We start from the raw sequence: 18,772 nt of genomic DNA on the forward strand, positions 1-18,772 counted from the left end.
ACGTCACGGCAAAGAATACTGAGACCTGGTAGCTACGAGTAGCAGGAAGATACGTAACATCTTGATTCACGTCTACTGTAGTTTTTCGCGCACAAGTTCGTGTCCCGTGCCCCATGGGGGCCGCGAACGAACTCGTGCCGCGGGACAGTCCCACCCCATTGACGTGCACTGAACTTGTAAATGGGACAAACCAAAATTTGGTGCAAATTTGACAAAAATGCAAATATATTCTATGCTCCTAAAGTGACCTCAGAAAGGCCCCCAAGACACACTTTGGGCTAGATTTTGCCACTGGGTGAAATATTTTACCCAAATTCATAGGATAAATGACTGCTGAGCGGTTGTGAAAGGTCGTATTCCCTGGAAAAGTGTCGATGTTCACGAGCATTGTCCCTTGTCCCGGTCTGCTAGCGAACCGGGACACGAACGTATTATGTCATCTCGGCAACGGCCGAGGGGCGGTGGCGTGAACTTGTGCGCGAAAAAGTACAGTACTCAGCCTGACGGTGTTCCAGCTGCTTTCACAACTCTAGACAGGGTAGGAAATCTTCTCGGTGTGCCAAACATCAATTTTGACGGACCAAACATACAGCCTCTGCATTCATTCTCTGCCCGAATGGGGCATCCGCACACGACCAATGTAAGAGTGTGGAGTCGTGAGTGAGAAGAAAAGAAATTTGAGATCCGCTCGCAGTGAAATCTAGCTTTGTTTGGTCCATCCTCGTTTCTGTTTGGTGCAGGCGAAAGATCTTGCCCCCTGTCTAGAGTTGTGAAAGCAGCTGTCAGTAGATACTACAGTGAATATCAACAATTTCACTTTCATATAGTTCTGTCACGCGACACGAGGCTTCCTTTCATAACACTCCATCACTATATTTGTGCCAAACACTCGCACTCAATGCAAGGTATTACGCTTGTCCCACCCTTGATCTGATTAGGGCTCCGCCGACAAAAAGTCGGTTGTTAATAACAGCTGTAAAAAAGTGCTGTTAATAACTGTTTATAACTTGTTATTAACAGCCCTTCCGACACGCTGGTTTATAGAGCTGTAAGAAAGTGCAAGAAATCTAGACGTCCGGAGGAGTAGATACGCGTTCAGGGAAGACGCTTTCGAGTTCCTGATCACCCCTGACATCGTATTCCATCCTCTCGAGCCCCTAACCCGACCTAGACACACCTTTGTACGAACCGATTCCCACGATGTTGACTCCACAGTCCGACTCGCTCGCCACAGCAGAGTCTCGTCCACGTCCAAGTTTAAGTACGGTGGGTGTTTTCGCCAACGACCGGACATACCATGAGCGTATGTGCTGTAGAGCCTGCTCCAAGGGTTCAAGTAGTGATCAAGGGCGATCAAAAGAACTCTTAGTGCTCTGAAAGCCCTCCAGGCCAGTCGAAACTGGCAGCTCCTGGGGGTGAAATAATATTTAATTCGATTTAAATAATGTGTTTTTAACTGTTTTTAACACCTGTAAGAAAGTCCCTCGGGGGCCACCGAGTTAATAACACGGGGTAACATCCGCCGTGGACTTTTTGTCGGAGCCCTAGATCTGATAAAAGACGTCCAATAAGTAATAAGTCTAGCTTCACAAACTATCATACGAAAAACAATGGAGGCTGACAAAGTAACCGTTATATTCGTCATCATGCTCCGAATAATGGGGGATGCCTGATGCTGCAGCAGGAGCCCATGTATGAAATATCCCCTAGTAAACAGATGTACAGAGAGCTAGGGGTAAACGTAGCACTTAGTCCATGTCCGGCTAATGCCGGGACCACATTCCCACGCCCTCACATAGGCCGTCCGTCAGCACAGCCACTCGCAAACTGAACACGACATTCGAACCACATACCACTCTGGCGGTCCCCCTCGTCCAAACGCTCGAGGTGAGAGTTATTCAGCGTTTTATTGTTTCTACGGTAAAACAGAAAGCGATACTGGTTTTCCAGTGGTATCTGCATCATGGCTCGAACGAGTTGTGGCGACCATGACTTAGAATCCTTTCAGCTTTAGTTCTTGCGGGGAAGCGTTGCGAATACGTGTTTACACTGATAGATTGTGAACAGACCTTGCATTCATATTTAAACCGAGATAGATTCGAAATTATGCTCGTTGTGGAGGGAAATACTGCTGATATATGTCACCCACAGTCGTCTCGCATGTCTGGCGGAACCACTCCTTCCCGTTCCGCAACAACACCGTCAACGTCTCCTCGTACAACATTCGCTCCACCCCCACGCTTCATTCTCAATCCCGATTCAAGGCCACCATACCCTACCAGAACAAGAACCCTTCAATTACTCATAGAATCGCCTCCCGTCGCCCGTCGCCAACGGTCGAGTAGTGTCGATGATGCGGAGACAGGACAGTCACGCGTCGAAGCCGGCATCGTTGGATTTAGTGGAGTCGAAGAGGCTTTGAAGGGGAGGAGAATGAGTGCCGGAGCCGCAGCATTGCAGAAGCCGGAAATGAGGAGTATGAGGCTGATAGGACCAAGGAATTCGAGATATGAGTGGTGAGTGTCGGCCGACTTGGCGTCTACATATCGTTTCTTTGTTTCGCTTTATTTTGGGCTTCCTTTGCGGGAGACGTATGATTTCCCTCGTTGAAGGGTGGTCGCGATCTGAATTCTACGATCGTAACCCAATTGACCTTATGGGTGTCCTGTGCGGAAAATTATAGCTGATTCAACTCTCTTCTTATAGGGTACAATACATCAAGTCACCCGAAGAACTGTCAACCATCAAGAACAAGAAAGTGTATGTCTACTACAGCTCTATCCGCTCTCGTCCTTGCCTAACGACCCTCCCTGTAGTCGGCATTATTACGAGCGGAACAACGAACTCGTCAAACAATATATCTACATCGATCGTCTTCTCGACTCTTCTCTTCCACACGAGCTCATTCAACAATATGACACTCAGCCGCACATACCTGAGACTATCGACGAAGAAGCCTCACCCTCAGCATCAGAGACCTCTGTCGAACGGGCGGCTCACGCTGAGCCGAAGAAGGTTAAACGGACAGCCAGGGACATATACCGCATCCCGCATGAGACCACGCCCCTTCTCGACGGCCAGAACGGAGGATCGCATCCTCATTTGGCTGTATACGAGGAAACTGAGGACGACGAAGGCGAAGACGAGAGTAAGATTGTCACACTCGCGATCTACATCAACCTTGCTGCCAACACTGTGCTCCTCGTGGCTAAAATCATCGTCACACTCCTCACGTCCTCGCTCTCTGTGCTCGCCTCCCTCGTCGACGCAGCCCTCGACTTTCTCTCCACCGCCATTGTCTGGACCACAACGCACCTCATCCGTCGCTCTTCAAAAGACAAATACGGCTACCCGGTCGGACGGAGACGACTGGAGCCTATCGGCGTGCTTGTATTCAGCGTGATTATGGTGACCAGTTTCTTCCAGGTGCTACTGGAGTGCGCTAAGCGGTTAATTGGGGACGATGACAGCATCGTGAGGTTGACGATCAGTGCCATTGGGATCATGGCAGGAACGGTGGTGATCAAGTTGGCATGTTGGTTGTGGTGTAGGTTAATAAAGAACTCGTCGGTGCAGGCGTTGGCGCAGGATGCGATGACGGATGTGGTGTTCAACATCTTCAGTATCATTTTCCCTCTCGGTGTGCCCTTTCTCTACGATCTAGCCTGTCACCCAAAATACTGACTCGACCAACACCTCATACAGTCGGATACTACCTTTCCCTCTGGTGGCTAGATCCTCTTGGCGGACTTCTACTCTCGCTCTACGTCATGATAAACTGGTCCCGCACTTCCCATACCCACATTCGCAATCTAACCGGAACGGCAGCCTCGCCAACAGACCACTCCGTCCTCCTCTACCTCACCATGCGATTCGCTTCCACGATCAAACAGATCCAAGGACTCCAGGCGTACCATGCAGGCGATAAGCTGAACGTAGAGGTGGATCTGGTGTGTGACGAGGGATTGAGGCTGAAAGAGAGTCATGATCTGGGGGAAAGCTTGCAGTATGTGTTGGAGAGCGTGCCGATGGTGGAAAGAGCGTTCGTACACCTTGACTATAGGGGTTATAACTTGCCGGGGCATTTGGAGCAGGAAGGTTAAATTAGTCGCTAACATGACGCCTGTACACCGCCAGTATCTATCGAATGTTGGCTGGATCGCGACTTTTGGCTTGGTCGCTGTAACGCCAAAGCCTTCGGTGGGCTGCGTGGTCCGGAGGACATAGTTTCAGGCTATCTAGACGAATTTGTTCAACTACATTCCTTAGATTATGTATCCCAGTTATTGTTCGGACGTTTAGTGCTACCTCTCATCTGCCATGCACACCAATATATGTTTACCCGAGCTTTCCTTTGGTCGAATCTAACCCGGGGAGTCTGTGGCGCTTCTTGAAATGAGTACCTCTACGCCACACCTCACGCCTCTCACGCCACAACCGCGCTTACCCATCAGCTCATCGGTATTAATATTCTCTTCTTAACTTACTAACTTGGAAATTGCTACCCTGCTGGGTCAAGCCTCAAGACGAAGGCGATCCACCTTTCTACTAGATGAACTTTGCTTACAATCCCTTCTGCTATTTTGTCTACCCTCGAATGGCTGAGTGAGCATACCTACACTCGTCTGTATCAGCATGGGAGAACGCTATTCTCGACAACTCTAACGGCTTATTCATTTTATCCACCCAGGTATATAACTCCCCACTTCGTCAGTAGGGTCGTCATAGTCGCTCTCACACTATACCTCATCTTGTCTCTACCTCCAATAGCAGGGTACCTTTAGCTAGACCGTCTGAACGATGATCGTATTGACTGGGGCAACTGGCGGTATCGGCTCGCAGGTCCTCAAGCATTTGCTTCAGACTTGTCTGGTTCCGCCCACTGAGATCGCACTCTCTATCTACAATCCCAACCCGTCGTCTTCGTTTATCTCTACGCTTCCCGAAGGTATCCAAGTTCGACGTGGCGACTTCGCGGATCCGAAGTCGCTGGACGAGGCTTTCAAGGTATGTATCTATCGTCTTGACGGATTCAGTGATACTGTGCTGTTACAACCGTCGCTCACTGTACATACTTTCAGGGTGCAGACAAGCTTCTCATCGTATCCTACCCCTCCATTGCCCACGATATCCGCGTTCGCTCGCACATCAACGCCATCGATGCTGCCAAACGCGTCGGCGTCAAACGCATCTACTACACTAGCTTGGCCTTCGCTGGCGAGACGGGTGCTGGTAAGAAAGGCGAAGAGAAGGACGGCGAGGGAAAGAGTGTCAGTGCTGTGATGAGCGCGCATTTGGATCCGGAGCGGTATCTGAAGGAAAGTGGGGTCACGTATACAATTTTGAGGGAAGGGATCTATGCGGAGAGTTATCCACTTTACCTGGGTGCGTCTCTCTCTCCGCCGCTGTCCAATGGGCTCCTTGTGCTCTTGCTCAAGCGCGCTGTGGCATATATAGGTTTCTTCGACCCCAAGAAAAACACGGACGTTTACGTGCCTGGGGATGGGCTCATTGCGTGGGCTTCGAGAGAAGAGCTCGGAGAGGCGACCGCTCGACTCATTGCGGAGGTATGGCTCTATATTCGCTACATGAACTTGTTTCTGACAATTCATCTGGCTCCATCGACAGGGTTCTCATGCTAACGAGACCCTCCTTCTATCTGGCCCTCCTTCCAACAACCTTACCCTCTCCAGTCTTAGCATACATCTCTCAAAACTTCTCGCTCGGACGATCTCTTTGCACACCATAACGGTCGACGACTACGTTCAACGCTTCTACAAGAAGGACTCGCCATGGGGTAGTGAGGAATTCCTGAGGGAGTGGGCGAAGACATACGAAGCGATGGCGAGAGGCGAGACGGGAGTAGCGAGTGATGTGTTGCGAAGGATTCTGGGCAGGGAGCCCAAAAGCATGGAGCAATCTTTGAGAGACAGTTTGGGAGAAGATGCGATTGGGCAATACGCGAAATGATGATGCTCTCGGGGGTGGAATGGATCGGTATAGGGTATGCAGCTGGAAGTTACAGTATTTTTCGTATGTGAGTATCCATGAAGTTCGTTATTTTATTTTCGATCTCAGAGATGTCGCCTTTGTAGCTCCGGAATGGCCACTGCTCTTCAGTACGTCGGCATATGTGACAAGAGAAGCGTAGCACTGCGCTAACTGATGGTTTTCCTTCGTTCACAAACGGAAGTTGTCGATGTCAGAGCGAGGCCTTCTCGAAAGCACACTGTACTGACAAGTGGACTGTAAATGGGTGGTGAAGCAAGGTCATCAGGAGAGCGGTAAATTCCATTGGGTAAATGAAAAAGGCCAGAGGCTGTACGTTCTCCGAAGGTTCTGTCGAGGAAAGAAAGAGTGTGGGAACTTCACTCGCCGCTCCAGACTATTTTCTCGACCGGCGTTGACTCACTCCAGACTTACTTTGCTCAGGCAAGGGCTATCATGTCGTTCCTCAGCATCGCTCTGAAACCCTAGAGCCGCTCGATAGTTAGTTGATGGTTAGGCGACCGGTTTTGCTAGGCGTCGACGCTCAGGTTGCCGCATCTTGGCCGAGCCGGCAGATTGATCCCACATCAATAACAGACACTTGGACTTGGTCTGATTTCGTTCGCTAGGTACGGCTGGACTTGGGCTGGACAGGGCTGTGCCTTCAACCGAAATATATTTGCCCTTAGAAGTACGTTAGCTGTTCCCGCATTTTACCAGTCACCGCTAACCACTTGTACAGTCGTCAGTCGTGACAACTATCCGGAATACTATGGCGCACAGAGACAACCACCAGCCGATTAAAATTGCAGTCGTGTATGTACCTTGCTCCTTTCTTCTTCCGAGTAAATTACGAGCTGTCCTCCTCTCCACTCAGTGGCGGTGGCGTTGGCGGAATAATCACCTCCTATGCCCTCGCATCAGCTTTTTCCCTCCTTCAAGCAGACATCGAGATTCACGTCTTTGAGGCTGCATCAGAGTTCACCGAGATTGGGGCGGGCATAGGCGTTACTTGGAGGGCATGGACGGTCCTCCAGCTTCTAGGCCTTCAGGACGACCTACTCAAGCTGATTCCGCGGGCGCCTAATGATGATATGGGTGTGTCGTCTCTGTATTTTTTACGTCTGACTATTACTGCATGCTCATAGGGTCGCACCAAACAATATTTTGGTACAGCGATAGCTTCTAGATGTAGGAAGTCAGACCAGAACGTCGGAATCGATATCCTCGATATGATGACCCGTGGTTCGTTCACTCCGTCTATCTCGTCTACATTCTGTTCAACGGTTCTGCTTCAGGCGGTTACACAACCTTTCTTCGAAGAGATTTTCACGCCGCCATCCTCTCTCGTCTAGAGAATGATCCAAACTGCTTCACTCACACATACAAGCGTCTCCTTTCCTACACCGAGCACAAGTCCGAGTCTGAAGCCTCCGTCGGCATTACTCTCAACTTCGCCGACGCCACCAAGGTCACCTGTGATATACTAATTGGCGCAGACGGCCTGAAGTCCGTCGTCCGCCATTGCATGTACGAATCTCTTGCTCTTATGGCCGAACCACGGGCTCTCGACCAGGCGCTCCGTTTCGATGGAAAGGAAAGACAAAAGAGGCAGGCGTTGTTATCGTTGAAAATGCCGGTGTGGAGTGGAGTTCTCGTCTACAGAGCCCTTGTTTCTGCAGAGACACTCCTGACGGTTAACGGAGGCCACCCTGTTGCTGTCAGGGTGATGCAATATTTTGGAAGAAATCAGGTACGCTTTGACCCTTTTCTTTGGTCAAAATGTTCATGTGCATCAAGTAATCAATTTTCTGACATCGTATATTAGCACATAACCGCATACCCTGTTTCCTCTGGCCGTCTCATAAATATTGTCATCTTCTTTGCAGACTATTCCCGCGAGTTCACTTCCTACCCCGAACCCTGGGTCGAGAAGGACGTAGATCCTCAACCGATTATCGACGCATTCGCTCATTGGGAGCAAGAAGTGAAGGAACTAGTCGCAGTGAGCCAACATTTCATTTATCCCGCTGCTTCGCTTCTGAGATTAGACTAATGAGCAAGAACTGCGCTTGAATAGTGTATCAAGTCCACACAAGTATCGAGATGGGCCGTTCACGTCGTCACAGACCTTCCCTCGTTCACGTCTCCATCATCCCAAATCACGCTGCTCGGCGATGCGGCGCATGCCATGACCCCATTTCAAGGAGTAGGAGCCGGCCAAGCTATCGAAGATGCATATGTCCTTTCAACGCTCATCGAACGGTCTCTGCTCAATACTTCCGCCAGCACTACGTCCGCCACTGCCACCGGGATCTATCCGTCTCCTCACATCACTCCCTCACGATCCGAGCTACTAGCAAGAGTTCACAAAGCGCTTCAAGTATACTCTGAATACCGGCTTCCTATAGTTTACGATATTCAAGAGAGGTCGAGGAGAGCTGGGATGCAGCATGCGTTTCATTCATCCGCCCTCAGACGTAGGAATGGTGAGAGTTCCGAGAATCCTGGGTGTACGTCCTTGGAGTGGGATCTAGGGCAACTGGCGAAGGACCTACAAAGCAATATTGATTGGGTAAGTGAAGGGAGCCCGAGGACCGAGTTAGAAAGGGCAGTGGAGATGCTGGAGGAAAGATTAGGATGATGGAGAATGAGGTTTCAAACGCCGGGTGGAGTGCCGAGGGACAGGGGCACTGAGTGGGTCGAGTTACAAGATCTTTATGGTACACTCGCACGTCTGGTGTTCTCGATGATTTGAGGTACGGAAAGGTGAGGTGATGAAAGGTGGACGGCCATGGGTGGCGCAACGCCCAACGTATTCTTAGAGCTCAACTGTCCGCTGAGATCGGGTATGTCGCCCATTCAGTTCAACGCCCTGTCTTCATCCATCACCATATCTCTGTCTTGATGAACTATGGAGTTTCAGTAGAACAGTATACTTGGAACGGCATCTTCTCAAACGCGAACATGGTTTATATGTTTGGTCGCAAGAATACCATACTCCATACATAGCAAAATTGTCCATCAAACGATACTCCTAAGAAAGCGCTGAGAACAGCCTCATTTTCTTGATATATGTGAAGAATCGATGACCTAGCCATCCCATTCATATCTCTCGTTCTCATCGGAACTCAATTTTGTGGCCGACTACCCCTTGATATACCCTGGATTCCCTTCGCCTTTGAGTTCATCATGTCAGGTTTCTGCTCTTGAGGCGCGCTCGATATAGTATGTCCATTCGCTTTAGTGGGAATCTCGGATCATATAGAAAGTCTCATGGTAGCATTCCTGGGCTCTCTATACTTGTATCGACCTACATAAGTGCATTGGTTTTGATGACCAACTATAGAAAGCAACCTTCCATCTATATCGATCGTTACATCTTGCTCTTTGCATCCGCTCATAAGAACAATATGATGAACACGGAGTCCCTTGCTCCGCTCCATGTCATACCATATCTGGTGCTCGTCGTCCATCCGCCGATGACCATCACTGCCATTTTATCTCACCTCACCCGGGTCCTCTCGTCTGCAGAGATCCATGCATGTTGGGAGCTATGTCGGTTGCAGAACAATATTGGTCTCTGGGTTGTGTACCTTCAAACAAGTACTATTATCTTCCTCGGGCCTTGAGCATCTGTTGGAGGCTGGCCGCGGCATTTCTACTATCTCAGTAAAGTCACTTCTCATGGCATAACATGCAGATCTCCGACCAACCTTTGCTTCTCTCACCTAAGAAGCGACGAAATACATCCCTATGTAGGTTGGTGTCAAATGGTTGGTGAAATATCCATCAATACTTCGATATTTCGATATGGATAATACGAGGTCGACGTTTCTGTCGAATGTACGAAGATGTGGCTTAGTATTCCCCGCAGAGAGATCGGTGCTCTGCGTAGTTGGTGACTTTTCTCATTACCAGCTGTCGACACAAGCTGTCGTAGAGCTCATGCTGGCATTCCAGCTATCAGGATATAGGCGCTTCAGCGAGGTATGTCTCACCCTGGGTACACCAACCATTATTTAGAAATCAAGTTTCTGCTTACATCGGTGTCTTTATAGGTTGAAGTGAGCTCGATAGAGAAGGTCTTGACTGGTCTGTGCTCGTTCATCTTTACGCAGTAAGTATACTGTGGCCTGTCACATAGGAGCAACATGGGAGACGCTCTGTCGACATCTAGTGAGTCCATTGATATTTCGTCGTGGCTAGGTTCCCCCGCTTATGCCGCTCTCGTTTGAAAGGATCGACCTGAGGATATCCAGATCTGAATCCGCTCCATGGCCATTTTATTCGGACGACGAATCATTCCTTTATGTCTCGTCGTTGTTGCCGGCTTCTTTTCGGACAACGGTAGCTTGACTAGACAAGGGTGGCCATTCTTCGCCACTGTGATGATTACTGGAACCATTGTCGGTTGGAGGCTGGCGAACACCAGTAGATGAGGACTGTGCGATATTTTACATCGGTTGTACACGTCTCTCTGGTACTCGCAGCAGGCTTGGCTGTAGATGCGATTACCTCCTGGGTAGAGAAGTGGATTCCGTTGTATACATCGATACATTGTATCGTCTCGATACCCCTCCAATGATCTATGCACTACCTGGAACATTACGGCGACTCGCAAATATATATGTACACGACTTGAAAGCAGAGCACAAACACACGCAACAAAATCATCTTAATAGTTTACTGAAATTCACCTTCTTTGGTTATAACTGTCATCCATGTAGCATCTCTTCAAAAGCGAATCAACCTCGTCACTCAATGACCGTCTCGACACATTGAAAGCTCATACTCTTCATCCCGTCCACGAACGCGTCGTCCTCCCCCGCCCAGGTCATACCCAAAGCCCTCTCCTCCAAAATTCCCCACTTAAGCCACCAATCCTCCGCAGCATCCCTTGCGTCAAATCCCCAAATCTCAAACAACCCCTGCCACTGTTCCCTCAACTCTTGGTCCTCCGGCTCCGCGTCATACCTCCCATGGATGTGCGCGTCCTCTTCCTGATTCAACGACTTCACGGTCGCCCAGATCTCGTTTCGAACATTGCGTGCGGGGCCAGGCGGGAGACGAAGCAACGTGAGATTGGCAAGTTCGAGGTTGTGCCCGGCGTGGGCGCGCGGTCTACAGATCTCTTCGTATGCGTAGAGGAGGGAGGCGATTTGGGATGGGTGGCGAATGTGGGAGAAAAGGGTCCCGAGAACGCAGGCATCCTCGAGGGCGGAGGACACGACGGGTAGTCCACATGGCTGGGGAGGAGACAATTGGGTCAGTTTTGGTTGAGCCGAGTGAGACATACTGTGTGGCGCAAGCTGGCTGACGTACTGTGAAAGGATGGGCAGCTTCTCCTGCAATGATGATGCGTTCCGACGCGTCGATCCAGGATGAGGCGTGAGGCATGGCCGTGCTCTTTATACGTGAGACTGTGGGAAGTCGGTCGATCATCGCATTCAACCTGGAGAAAGACGGAATGGATGTTAGAAATGAAATATATATTGTTATTGTGAGATACGACTCGCCGTGGTTCTAGGGGCTGGCGGATTACAAAACGAGGAGAAATGGAAGCACCCCATCCAGTTGGAGCATCTTCGTTACTATCCTCATTCACGAATATGCTAACGGCCCATGTCTGATCATCCTACAAGGAGACATAGCAAACCATGGATTTTTGAGTCGGTAATTCACTGTTAGATAAGAAAACGGCTCACAATGCTAAAACCTGAGGAAGACAGGATAGTTCAATCAGTCTCACCGCTTCATCGAGTTCGCAGAGTGAATTAACACGTACTGGCGACCAAAACGTTATCTCCAGTCCAATACGGAGCACTCATAGCCACAACATCCGTAGTAAGATCGTTAGCTAGCATGACTTCCATCGGAATGATCCCCGTATACACGACCAGTGGAGTCGGTGGCGGTATCGGAGGTATATCTTCTACAACGGGACGAACAACACTGTCCCTGCCATCTGCTCCAATGATAACATCCGCGTGGAACGTTTCGCCGGTGGCAAGGGTAACAGACGGGCGATCAATTCCGGTGGATAAAGGAATAGATAGTGACGATGGGGTAGACGAAGCTCGGGATGGTGAGACAGAAATGACCGGGGCGTTGTATGTGATTTGTACACCAGATGTGGTGGCGAGGTCGTGAAGCATGTCGTGAATGCCATGATGCTGCGAGATAAATGATCATGGGCAATACTACATATGAGGTTCTGGTCCAGGGAACATGCCTACCGAAGCGCCCAAAGGTGGAGCTCCTAATTGCTCTATAATCTGCTCGGCCATAGCGAGATATCCCAATCTTTCTCCGCTTTCCACTACGAATTCGCGTTCAAGGAGAGTTAAGTGAGAAACACAATGCTACGGCAAGATTCGACGAAGAGACCAAGGCTCACTGTCTACGAAATCGAGAGATGGAACCTCCGTTGCGCATTTTCTGATTCGCTCAGAAAGACCCCATTGCAGTAGCACCCGTGAACCATTTGGCGGTACGCGGACTCCTGCTACCGAGGAGGAGGTTCCACTGGAGGACTTCTCGAAGACGCGAACTCGATGTCCAGAGGAGGCGAGAGCATGTGCGGTGGCCAGTCCTGTAAGGCCTGCGACCGAACGAATCTGGTCACTCCAATGAAGATAGTCCACGACATTAGTATCCGCGACTTACCCCCACCAATAATGATGAACTCTAGTTCGATGATAGCTTGGCGCCCTGGCTCATTCATCGTAAAGAAATAATATAATGAGGAAATCGTCGAGATGTAGGCGGGAAGTCGTGAAGGGTCGTCAGGAATCGTGGCGCCGACAGTCAAGAGCAGGCGAAAGTGTTAGGCAGAGTACCATGCAAACGGGGCATCTCTTATGTTGGATCACCGTAAGATCTTTTCCGTAACAAACGATGAAGATTATATAATGACGGACGAACCGTGTGCCAAGGCAGTGTTGCAACCCACAAGCGGTAAAGAGCACTCCGAGGGGAAACCGTGCATTGAGATGTTCGCAAAACCATAAACAGTCTGGATGGAAGAGCCGTATGCCCTTTACGTGTACTCCAGGATTAGATTCTAGGTTCCCGTCTAGTAAGAGAAGAGGAGGGGATGACCTAGAATTCAGCGGCCTAGTCGGTGCTCGATAGCCGTCATCATGCGTGTCATCGGGGCCAGCGGCTATCCATATTCTACAGAAAGCGTAGATTTGTGTGGTGAGCTAGTGCAACTGGGGAGAGGCGCTTTTGAACGCGGCGGATGAAAAGTGTAGGTGATAGAGCAACATGATTGAGGCCAAATTGAGGCCTGGCCCTGGTCAGTGGTAACGATTCAGTTACGTAGCACGTGACCAGGCAGTGCCAGCCACGTGTGAAATCTTCGGCTTCGAGATCAAATGTTTTGTCGAATGTTGTACGCTCGCTCATCGATGTCTGCACCATCAACTTCGCCCTTGCCGTCTTCTACGCCCTCACCGCTCATTGCTGTCCCATATTTGTCATCAGACTACTCAAAATGTACTCGGTCTCTCCCGTTGCCCGTACTTGGCAGCCTCGTCGCGTCAATCCTGGTAGGTATCTCATCAAGTACCGAAAATTTCTGGGTGCCTTGCGTCCGCCATTTTACCGCAGATTCGCCGTTTCTAGACTGTTGTGGTCACAATCACGTATCGCTACCCTCGAGCGACGAGTATGGATCCAGTGCTGTTCGAGAATCCGAAGAATACCGGTATTGAGCGTCAGAGGCGGTTGAGATAGATGTGGGGACAATATAAGGTTGTCATCTCAGCAGACTTCGGAGAAGTATTGAGCGTGAGCAGGTGCCGGACTTATCGGAGCGAGTGGTTTTACCTTACCACCACCTCGCTGCCATTTTCTTGATCCGTCGCTAAAAATTGTTCACATATCCCGTTTCCTGTATACGCAGGTCTACTTTCAAAACACGCTAGTCGGGGAAAGGCTGGCGGCGAATATTTAGATCCCTAGGTGCACGCGGTCCAGTGTACAATCAACGTGAGCAACGTTACATAGCGATCATATGAGCTTGCGCCCTGCGAAGGATGTTGGGGAATTTGCTCATTACCACAGCTTAATTTCATTGATTCGTCCTCAGCACTGGAGCTAGTGAGCCTGGTGGTGCGAAGTAATGCAATCAGACTCTGTGGGATGAGAGGGATCGAGCGACTAACGATGCTTGATTTGGGTCTCACTTGGCTCGGACCGCGTTTGGACGAAAACTAATTTATGACTACCTCGTGAAAGTTTTTGATAGATCTGGCGTGTTGTTTAGGCCACGAAGTATCTCTCTTCTCTATTATCCACGCACTTCACGCCTTTCTGAGAAGGATGGGTTTCCCCATCTTCGCTGTAACTGCATCGAGAACTGATGATCAGTCCCGGTAGTCCCGGGCTGTCCCGGGCTGCCGCCAGGTATGATGGCAGCTTCTTTCGTCGGCCTTATTTGAAATCCCAGCACGCTATCTCCAATCTTTCCCCTCCTTCCCCTGCCTCCTCCATCAACATGCATCCTACACTTTCCCAGCTTGCTGTGTTCATCAGCGACTCGGTCGAATCTATCGAGGCCAGCTGTGCTGTCAGAGGTCTCACCGTACCCGATCTCGACTCACCTTTCGACCCCTCGTCCGAGGACTTCCGGTTGGATCCTACCATTGCACATGCTATCAACGTTACTTCTGTCGCAGCGAAGAAGCTTAACGCGATACTCCAACCTCCTCACGTATCCTCGGCACACATCTTCTCCGGTGTTCGTAATCCTTAGGTCCTTCTATACCGTCTATTGATGATGTGAGTAGCACTACCAAGCCTCTGCCATGCAAGCGTTGGTCGACACAAAAACCGTCGAAATTCTCAGAGATGCGGGGAGCCAGGTGAATTCCTGGCGCTTCTATTTTCCCAGTTGGTCTGTACATCTGAGCCTGCTCCAGGGTCTTCATGTAGACCAGATCTCAACGAAGAACGGGATAGACTCGAAGAAGCAGGGTACGTGTTCGTTTCGTCTCTCATAGGGTCATAGTTGACTTGTTTGCAATACCCAGCCAGGATGCTTCGTTTCCTGGCAACAAAATTCGTGTTCCGCGAAGTAAGGCAGAATGTTTTTGCCAACAACCGCATCTCCTCGATGTTGGACACTGAAAAATCCGTGGACGAGCTACGTCGCAGGTATGTTGTACCCGTATACTACTTGCCTGCCACACTGCTCTAATTTGCCTTCAAGCCCTCGAGAGAGGATCATCGGATTCAACGCTAGCGCCAGCCATGTGTATGCCATACAAGTTCTTATTCGTATTATATCTGTTCCTGAACACGCTTTACTTTCCTCAGCTTCAACGAACGTATGCTTGCAGCATCGTGCCTTCTTACGAACCTTCTCGAACCCAAGACTCGATGCTCAGATGAGCCCAACTCCGTTCCTTGGCACACGGCGACTGGGGTGACGGTGCCCTACTGGACTTACATACAACTTCCAGGCCAAGAGCTTCGCCTTGAGCGCTTTGGAAATGCTATGCGCGGCATAAATGAGTCGATGGTACCGCCGAGCACCATCCTGGGAGGTGAACTATCACTGAGCGTTAATGGTTTTGACCTGAACTCATTCGCACATCGATTTGTTAGGGTTTGCCTGGTCGGATTTAAACACGGATGCGATAGTGGTGGATGTAGGATCTGGTGTAGGCGCGACCTCTCTAGTCTTGAGCAAGGCCCATCCCAAGTTACACGCCATCTTGCAGGATAAGCAGCCCGTTATTGACAATGCTGAGTTGGTGAATTATAATGGACTTCGTATTCGGCGATTCTATTTAGATATATTTGAATCAATTCTTGCTTTTGAGGTCTGGACGAGGAAGTTCCCCCCAGCATTGCAATCTGGTCGTGTTAAGTTACAAGGTTCGTCGTTTAATTGTCCTGTATTTGCACAGAGTCTACTCACTAATGTTGATGTCCTGGAAACAGCACATGATTTCTTCATAGCTTAGCCCGTCGAAAACGCCTCCGTATTTCTTTTCAAAAACATAGTACATGACTGGTCTGACACGTATGCCAAGCGAATCCTGACTCGTCTACGCGACGCCGCCACGCCCGAGACGAAGTTGCTGCTTGTGGAGAGCCTCGTCGAATACGCTTGCAGAACCGATGAGGATGATGCCATTGAGATCCCAGGCGCCCGACCGAGTCAGGCTCCAGGACACTTGCTGGCGAACTTCAGGCTCCAGGACACTTGCTGGCGAACTTCGGCAATATCAATTGCATGCAATATTTGACAGATCTTTCGGTGAGTGACTACTATCATCCCCACTCCCACTTTTTAGGCCGCGTTTATCTATCAGACTTCAGTCGGGGAGCAATGACGCGGGGTTGCCCTGCGTCCCGAATCCCCATGATAAGCCCCGAGTTGACTTTGAACTCTGCTCGGGGGCATCCTCGAGACAGGCTTCACGTCTCCCCTTTGGCAAAAGTATCGCATCGACGTGAATCGAGTTTGACATGTATACTCGGTCTCAACCATGTGCCTCTCTTCACGTGCGGGTGCTTCGTAACCAACCCTCCTATTTGTTTCGTCTCAAGTGTCACAATGTGGGTTGAAAGAAGATGAGCTGATCGGTTACTTTTCTCCTTGATGTCATGTATTTCTAGATGCTCTTCTTATACAACTCGCAAGAGAGAACGATCGGCCGCTTTTTCTCTCTCCTAGAGGAGTCGGGATGGAGAATAACGCAGGTATACAGACCGGAGGGTTCGTTCCTGCAACAGATCGAGACGTTCCCCGTCCCAGATGTCTTCCGACAATATGGTTGTTGATCGTTTCACTCATTGGTATTTGTATCATGAGTAGAACCGGAAGCCTCTTTGATCGTATGATGAAATGGAGCAGTTATCCCTAATCCCGAGGTTGTGAACGATATATACGACTAAGTTCGCCTCCCAGCCATTCATGAACAAGTCGGATAATTGAACGAATGCTCCCGCTAGGGCTCGTCGGCGTGCTACCTCCATCTTCTCCCTGTACGAGTCATCGTCAAGAGTTACTCTAAAATGGTTATGCCGTAGAAAGAAGTGCCAGTCGCGGTTGCGCGCACGACTGACCCTGACAAAAAAAAGCTCAGATCATACTCTGCGGAAAACCGTGACCAGTCTGAACGAGACTCAGAGGTTCACCTCGCGCTTTCATGACCAATGCTGACCCACTCCTATGTATCCCTATCATGCAGTTATGACATTCCATTCTGACAAGAAGAGAAACAATAATAATACGTGACTAACGTTCTATCTCTCAACATGAATGAATTTGAAGCAACCGTTCGCCACATCTCCCGTGCATCTCAGACACTAGACCCGCTGCAGTTGGGAAAACCATCCAAATCGTCTTCAACGAACGATCCTGCCAAGTTCGATGTCGTCTCGGAGGTAGGAGGCTTCAGGTGTAGTGTCACTCTGCTCGGAGCCTCGTCTGTAATCTTCGAAGGTAGCTATCCCCCATGTTATCACCTTTTGCTCCGCAGCTGCTCGTTTGAGGTTCAATGTGATATGATTCACCATGATGGACGATATTCTGATTCAGCAGAATATATCAGCGATGGAAGGGAAGTGGATGTTACAGAGATGTAGACGTACACCATCGCAGGTCTGTATCAGTGAACGGAAGTAAAACAGCCTCAGTAATGATATGTGCTGGTCAGAACTAGGACGTACTGATTATGCATGAACTTCAACCCGTTCTAAATAAGGCCGGTGAGGATATTTTCAGTTTGAGAAAAACGAAGAACATACCCTAGCATGCAGTAGGAGGAGAGCCCACACCAGATTCGAAGAGAAGAGAGTGAAGAAGTAAATGATCCCGTCTCGTCGGATCACATGCATGATGCGTGTCAACGTGAAATGTCGTGCTGCTCGGAATGTCGTATATATAATGGTGAGAAAGATAACGATATCGAAAGCCAAGCTGAGGAAAAGATAGGCTTCCACCCATGGAGTTCTACGGTTTCCTTGAGTGTTAGAAAACTCACATGCGCAGAGTATCGGCATAGAATTACGCACACAGTGAGAGTAGATATAAAGATGCAAACTAATCGACCGGCATTAGAGAATATCGCCACATACGGTCATGGTACTTGGACGACATACCATGAAAAGGGTCAATTTGTGGGAGCTCTGGTAGTCCGGGAGGTCCGCTACTGTCTCGAGATAGTAGAAGGGCTGGCTGGTCCGTGCCTTGCGAAGACTATGGGTGCAGCTCGTCGGAATACTCCAAATGAGAGACTTAATGCGTGGGACGCACTTGAGACATAGCATAAAAAGCTATTCCCCACTGCCAGAGAAGAATAGTAGCCGAAAAAAGGAGAATTGCTCTGTGTTTGTTGGCGAGAGCGTATACTCTGCATGTGAATCGTTACTATGATGCATTGGATGTGAGACGTGACTGCGCATACCGCAATGTCAGAACGACCTCAGCTGTGAACGTTAACAGCATCGTCTCCAGGGTCTCCATAAAGCCGTATCTCGCACACCTGAACCAACAACGAAAGTAAACTTCAACGGAAATACGGGCAGATTATTTAGACAAGATACTAACACCTATATGACCAAGAAACGTCAGTGATTGTACGATAGATCAGGGGAAGAACATACGTCCAGAGTCCATGCATCGGCGAAGTAAGCTGTGAAGGGGACAATATGTGAGATGTTTCCGAACTTGTAAGTTATACGCATACCCGTTAGTGTTATGACTATGAATATAGGAGCTAAGTAGCGATTCTATGAACGTGGCTCAGAATGGTGCAGC

At 49.5% G+C, this 18,772-nt stretch overlaps 5 protein-coding genes across 5 annotated transcripts; 3 read left to right on the top strand and 2 right to left on the bottom strand.

Annotated features, from left to right (window-relative positions):
• Nucleotides 1–2,469: 2,469 nt before the first annotated feature.
• STEHIDRAFT_127746 (uncharacterized protein) lies at nt 2,470–4,103 on the top strand (the record flags this gene model as incomplete). The annotated part of the gene is made up of 4 exons (XM_007299488.1): nt 2,470–2,516; nt 2,707–2,760; nt 2,817–3,640; nt 3,706–4,103. 4 exons carry the CDS (start codon nt 2,470–2,472, stop codon nt 4,101–4,103), a joined length of 1,323 nt encoding a protein of 440 aa, XP_007299550.1.
• Nucleotides 4,104–4,551: 448 nt separating this feature from the next.
• STEHIDRAFT_72226 (FAD/NAD-P-binding domain-containing protein) lies at nt 4,552–8,739 on the top strand. The gene is made up of 14 exons (XM_007299354.1): nt 4,552–4,605; nt 4,691–4,709; nt 4,771–5,007; nt 5,082–5,385; nt 5,458–5,567; nt 5,629–6,037; nt 6,096–6,119; nt 6,194–6,679; nt 6,731–6,804; nt 6,866–7,086; nt 7,165–7,233; nt 7,287–7,741; nt 7,817–7,993; nt 8,069–8,739. The coding sequence occupies exons 9-14, from the start codon at nt 6,761–6,763 to the stop codon at nt 8,630–8,632; spliced, it is 1,530 nt and encodes a 509-aa protein (XP_007299416.1). The 5' UTR covers nt 4,552–4,605; nt 4,691–4,709; nt 4,771–5,007; nt 5,082–5,385; nt 5,458–5,567; nt 5,629–6,037; nt 6,096–6,119; nt 6,194–6,679; nt 6,731–6,760; the 3' UTR covers nt 8,633–8,739.
• A 2,006-nt stretch (nt 8,740–10,745) lies between these two features.
• Nucleotides 10,746–12,715, bottom strand: STEHIDRAFT_127748 (FAD/NAD-P-binding domain-containing protein; the record flags this gene model as incomplete). Its single annotated transcript, XM_007299490.1, has 8 exons — nt 10,746–11,237; nt 11,314–11,443; nt 11,508–11,626; nt 11,741–11,742; nt 11,777–12,164; nt 12,228–12,310; nt 12,389–12,592; nt 12,658–12,715. 8 exons carry the CDS (start codon nt 12,713–12,715, stop codon nt 10,746–10,748), a joined length of 1,476 nt encoding a protein of 491 aa, XP_007299552.1.
• A 1,779-nt stretch (nt 12,716–14,494) lies between these two features.
• Nucleotides 14,495–16,791, top strand: STEHIDRAFT_48902 (S-adenosyl-L-methionine-dependent methyltransferase; the record flags this gene model as incomplete). The annotated part of the gene is made up of 11 exons (XM_007299234.1): nt 14,495–14,737; nt 14,787–14,861; nt 14,919–14,973; nt 15,030–15,153; nt 15,209–15,253; nt 15,316–15,545; nt 15,607–15,755; nt 15,825–15,899; nt 15,969–16,164; nt 16,206–16,264; nt 16,627–16,791. 11 exons carry the CDS (start codon nt 14,495–14,497, stop codon nt 16,789–16,791), a joined length of 1,416 nt encoding a protein of 471 aa, XP_007299296.1.
• Nucleotides 16,792–17,733: 942 nt separating this feature from the next.
• On the bottom strand, nt 17,734–18,015 carry STEHIDRAFT_48973 (uncharacterized protein; the record flags this gene model as incomplete). Its single annotated transcript, XM_007299244.1, has 1 exon — nt 17,734–18,015. The coding sequence occupies one exon, from the start codon at nt 18,013–18,015 to the stop codon at nt 17,734–17,736; it is 282 nt and encodes a 93-aa protein (XP_007299306.1).
• Between the last annotated feature and the right edge of the window lie 757 nt (nt 18,016–18,772).

Source organism: Stereum hirsutum, assembly GCF_000264905.1.
Source record: "Stereum hirsutum FP-91666 SS1 unplaced genomic scaffold STEHIscaffold_2, whole genome shotgun sequence".
Lineage (NCBI taxonomy): Eukaryota > Fungi > Basidiomycota > Agaricomycetes > Russulales > Stereaceae > Stereum > Stereum hirsutum.

Bases quoted from the DNA above. Each gene is read 5' to 3' on its own strand.
- STEHIDRAFT_72226 (XM_007299354.1), top strand. From the start codon at position 6,761: ATGGCGCACAGAGACAACCACCAGCCGATTAAAATTGCAGTCGT. The intron at 6,805-6,865 runs GTATGTACCTTG...CTCTCCACTCAG, and splicing joins CCGATTAAAATTGCAGTCGT to TGGCGGTGGCGTTGGCGGAA. The intron at 7,087-7,164 runs GTGTGTCGTCTC...ATTTTGGTACAG, and splicing joins GGCGCCTAATGATGATATGG to CGATAGCTTCTAGATGTAGG.